Genomic DNA, 4,059 nt, shown 5'->3' with positions numbered 1-4,059 from the left:
TGCAATATGCAAACTTAAATCAAATAAAAAGTCAAATAGGCGATTACATTAAGGATAACTTCATTAATCTTTGAATATCATAGCAGCCTACTTGGAATTGCATTTGACTGAGCTATGTTGCTGTAAATAATACAGCTCAGGCACAGGTATGGCTATAAGTTTTGTACACTTTCAAGTATTCACTGACTACTACCAACATATATAGACTCATACACATAAAGCTCCAGAAGATTTAGGAGATTTCTAGAAGGCAGTTCATTTTTTCTCATTCTTTGGAAGAGGTCTTATGAAGAGAAGAATATGTGGCTCTGAAAATAAAATAGGACAAAGCGTCAGCCTGTCACTCAAGTCCTGATTACAGATACTTCTTTGATTTAAAAGAGCTTGAACAATAATTGAAGCTTCCTGTCATATAACAAGTAGATTAAGAGATCAAGCCCACAGGAAGGTCTTCATGTATAGTATTTTCAGATCAACTTTGTATTAACCATGGAATAGTCATAGATGCTTTTGAAAGTTTAATGCCAAAAATTGGCAGGTTCATAAGCTTAAGAATTAAACAAACAAACAAACAAAACGCCAAAAAACCACCACAACCCAACCCCCCAAAACCAGCAGAACCGGTACCAGTTCTGTCTCTACACTGGGCTATTTGATGAGTTTTATCACTGTAACTTACTCTAATGAAGTGGTGGTTCTGTCCTGATCAGGTATGTACTAACTGACAAGCATCAAAAGCCACTTTAATTATCAATAACATAAGTTGACTGCATTAACATTGACTTAATCATAAATACCTTAAAAAAAAGCACAAGGCAATACATTCAAAGTATCAAAGGTGTCCAGATAAGGCAAATACTGGAAGATTAGGCCAATTACTTCTGGTTCTTTGGAAGCTTGGAACTCCATGGGACTAACTGCAATTCATCTATCACCAGTTAAATCACCATTGACAAGACTGACTAAAAAGGTATTTAGAATGGTCGTTCTCAGTATTTTATACTTACTGAAGTTTTAGAGCTTCACAGACCAGTAACTGAAAAGACCCTGGCTTCAGTGTAGCTTTTAGCAGGCAGTATAGCTAGAGCTCAAACTATACTATAGATTTTTTTTCATAGCATTGTTACAGGACCTCATCTAGGCAAGCATCTATTATTTTTTTTGTATGAAATAGGTATGTCTATTTCATTATACAAAGATGTGCTGCTACATCAAGTTTGGGGCAGTCACTGAGATACTAACATAACTCAAGATGTCACCAAAACCTTTTTTTATAGGCAGAGATAGGAACATATTCAAATCTAGTGTGTTTTGTCTGCTAAGAGGCTGCAGATACCTAGAAGGAAGCTAGCGTTTTGCATGTCCAGTTCTGAGAGTGAGGGGTGAAGGTTTAGAATAAAGGTTGCTACACCACTTATGTTGGTAAAAATAGCAGACAGATAAGAAGAGTCTAAACATTTAGCAGGAAACTCCAATTAGATTCTAGAGGAAAGTAATTACACGCTGAGCTTCAGTTTCAAACACCAGAGAGGTGGTATTTTAGACTCCTTTGTTCATCTTATTTTGTTTAGCTGTGCTTACCCGGCTCATGGATCATGTAGTGAGCCCAGTCAAGACTTTGCTGAACACCAAGTCATCTCCATTCCTCTTCAGACATTAGATGAGTTTTTGGTACTTGCTTTGAAAGTTCTCTTGGCAGCATCACGTGTCTGTAGAAGTTTAATTATTAAACTCATATTACACACACCAATGCCTGTCTTAGTGTACACTAGAAAACTTGCACAGATCTATACTGAAAGACAATAAGCAAGTTCAGTTATGAATACCAAAAACCTCTTAGAAAGAAGCCTACAGTGTTAATGGATACTAATTGGATTATGAAGCATCAGTTAAAAAAAGCAATTTAAAATTCACTTTACCTACCAAACGTTACATCTTTAATGCAACTGTACACTGAAATCTTCAACTTACTGCCTAAACCAGAAGATTCAGTCCCCTGCGTGCTCTAATCACAGTACCTGTGGTATACAAGTACAGTCATGGCATTTAATTGTCATAGCAGTTAACATGATTAGAAAAATACGGACTTTCTACTTTTAGAAGTCACTCCACCTAGCATCAGTTACAATCCAGAACAGACTAGTGCTACAGCATAGCTTTAAAATAACATATAGAAGGCTACCCAGGTGTCGGCAGCTAGGGTAGAGCTCTTACCATCCAGCAGCACTGCTCTCCACTCAGCAGCATCCACCTCTGCCCACAGCCACTGCGCCAGGGAGACCTAGTGGGCTTCAACCCCACCGCTTCCTTCAATGCCCTCTAACCGGAGCTGACATTGCCCACTTACTAGAGACGACTACAGAAAGGGGACAAGGCAGACCAAAACCAGCAATCGAATCGCCCGATTCTCCCCCTCCCCCCCCCGAACAGTCTTTATTGCGAGTGCCCGCGATAAAGAGGCAAGACACTGCTTCTCCCCAGGAGCTTTAAGCTACCCTGGCTCCACAGAGGTGAACTAATAACGTTGCTCTCTAGAGCTGCACTCACCACCGACACCGGTGGGTCTTGCTTTCCTGAAGTCACCTCACAGTGAAAGAGAAAGAGGCACCCGCCCAAATTATGTCTTCTCCTTCCCTCAAAGGGGCGACAGAGGCCCCTTTCTAGGACCTTCAGCCGGCCCAGCCCTCCCCTCCCAGTCTCGCACTGATACTCGTACTGCTCGTCAAAATACTTGTCGGAATAGTAGATCTGCTTATTAGCCATAACAAGCAGAGACAGCAACAGCACTTGCTCTTCTCACAAACTAACCACACAATTCGGCTCCCGTTTCAATTTTAATCTAAGAGTTCAATGCTTATTGGTGGACTAGGCCAGCCAATGGCATGCTGTGTGGCCACGCCAGCGGAGACGGTTGAGTAATTTGAATGCTTGTCTTTCCACCAATCTCCGGGAGCTATTGTTGTCCCGAAAAGTGAGATCTTTACCCAGTATGCAAAGCCAATATTCACACAAGGTCAAGGTATTCCTTTTGTTGCAGGTTTGTGCAAAGCTGGAAGCTAGGTGGTATCCCACAAAGCTAGTTTAGCTCGGTACAAAAACTACAGCATATTTATATTGTTACATGATTAGCAAAACAGTAAAAAACCTGCCCAAGTTTACATTCATTGATTAGTGATTGCTATATCACTTGCTATTACACGTATTTAAATTAGCGTGCATGCTCCTAGAAAGAGTGGGGGGCTAATTTGCATAGTTCCTCAATTGAGTCGGTGGTTGTGATCTCCCCCTGCCACCTTTGCCTTTACCCTAGTTATTGTGAAATTTCACTGACTTCATGCTGGTAGCATTCTCCTATTCTTGTTATCTTCCCTGTGGCAAGATGTTTCTTTTATCAGTCCTTGAAGTCCCTTTTCGGTTCCTCCTCTGGAGATTGGTGATTAGTAAGGCATGCAAGTTTACAACATCTTGCTAAATTCACACAATACAGCTAGTCAGCTTAATGGTTAGCATTTATCTTCGGCTTATGAATACCTTGGCCAAGAGATGGAAAAAATAACCAAGCTACTGGTCCAGCTTTGCATTAATATATATTTATGCCCAGCTCTGGGGATGGGAGTTAACAAAATAATTGCAGACCTTGTTTATGCATTGTTCTGTTTATGTGACTGCTTGGATCCAGCCCTTGTATTCCTGAAAATAAACTGATCAGTTCTCACTGCAGCATCTGCTGCCACAGTGCATGTGTGCGTGCATGCATGTGTGTGTGCAAGAGGGTCTGCAGTGTGGCTGCTGCTGTTGTGTGGCAGAATGGGACTGGTGGCAGAGGAAGGCCTTGGCAGGGGCCAGGTTTGGGGAAGCTCCCCTGAGGTGGTGGAGCAGGTTTTCAGTCTCCAGCAACCTGTATGCTCAGAAAGGTCAGCCTGCACATGGAAACAGGAGGGAGCCTCCTATGGAGAGATGCTTTCTACATCCCACATATTTTCACCTCTGACCCAAAGATGGGTCAGCGCTGATACAACAGTGAAACAGAAAAGCTAGTTCAACATTATGACAGAAATT

The 4,059-nt window shown here is 41.6% G+C and overlaps 1 protein-coding gene across 1 annotated transcript; it reads right to left on the bottom strand.

Annotated features, from left to right (window-relative positions):
- Positions 1-255: 255 nt before the first annotated feature.
- LOC309415108 (cyclin-dependent kinases regulatory subunit 2-like) lies at positions 256-2,763 on the bottom strand (the record flags this gene model as incomplete). The annotated part of the gene is given in 4 exon segments (XM_082012554.1): positions 256-308; positions 1,582-1,633; positions 1,637-1,709; positions 2,705-2,763. Coding segments are annotated over 4 exon segments (237 nt in total).
- Positions 2,764-4,059: the final 1,296 nt, after the last annotated feature.

Source organism: Phaethon aethereus (genome assembly GCF_964289735.1).
Source record: "Phaethon aethereus genome assembly, chromosome: W".
Taxonomy (NCBI): Eukaryota; Metazoa; Chordata; class Aves; order Phaethontiformes; family Phaethontidae; genus Phaethon; species Phaethon aethereus.
This window is presented reverse-complemented; position numbering and strand designations above follow the sequence as displayed.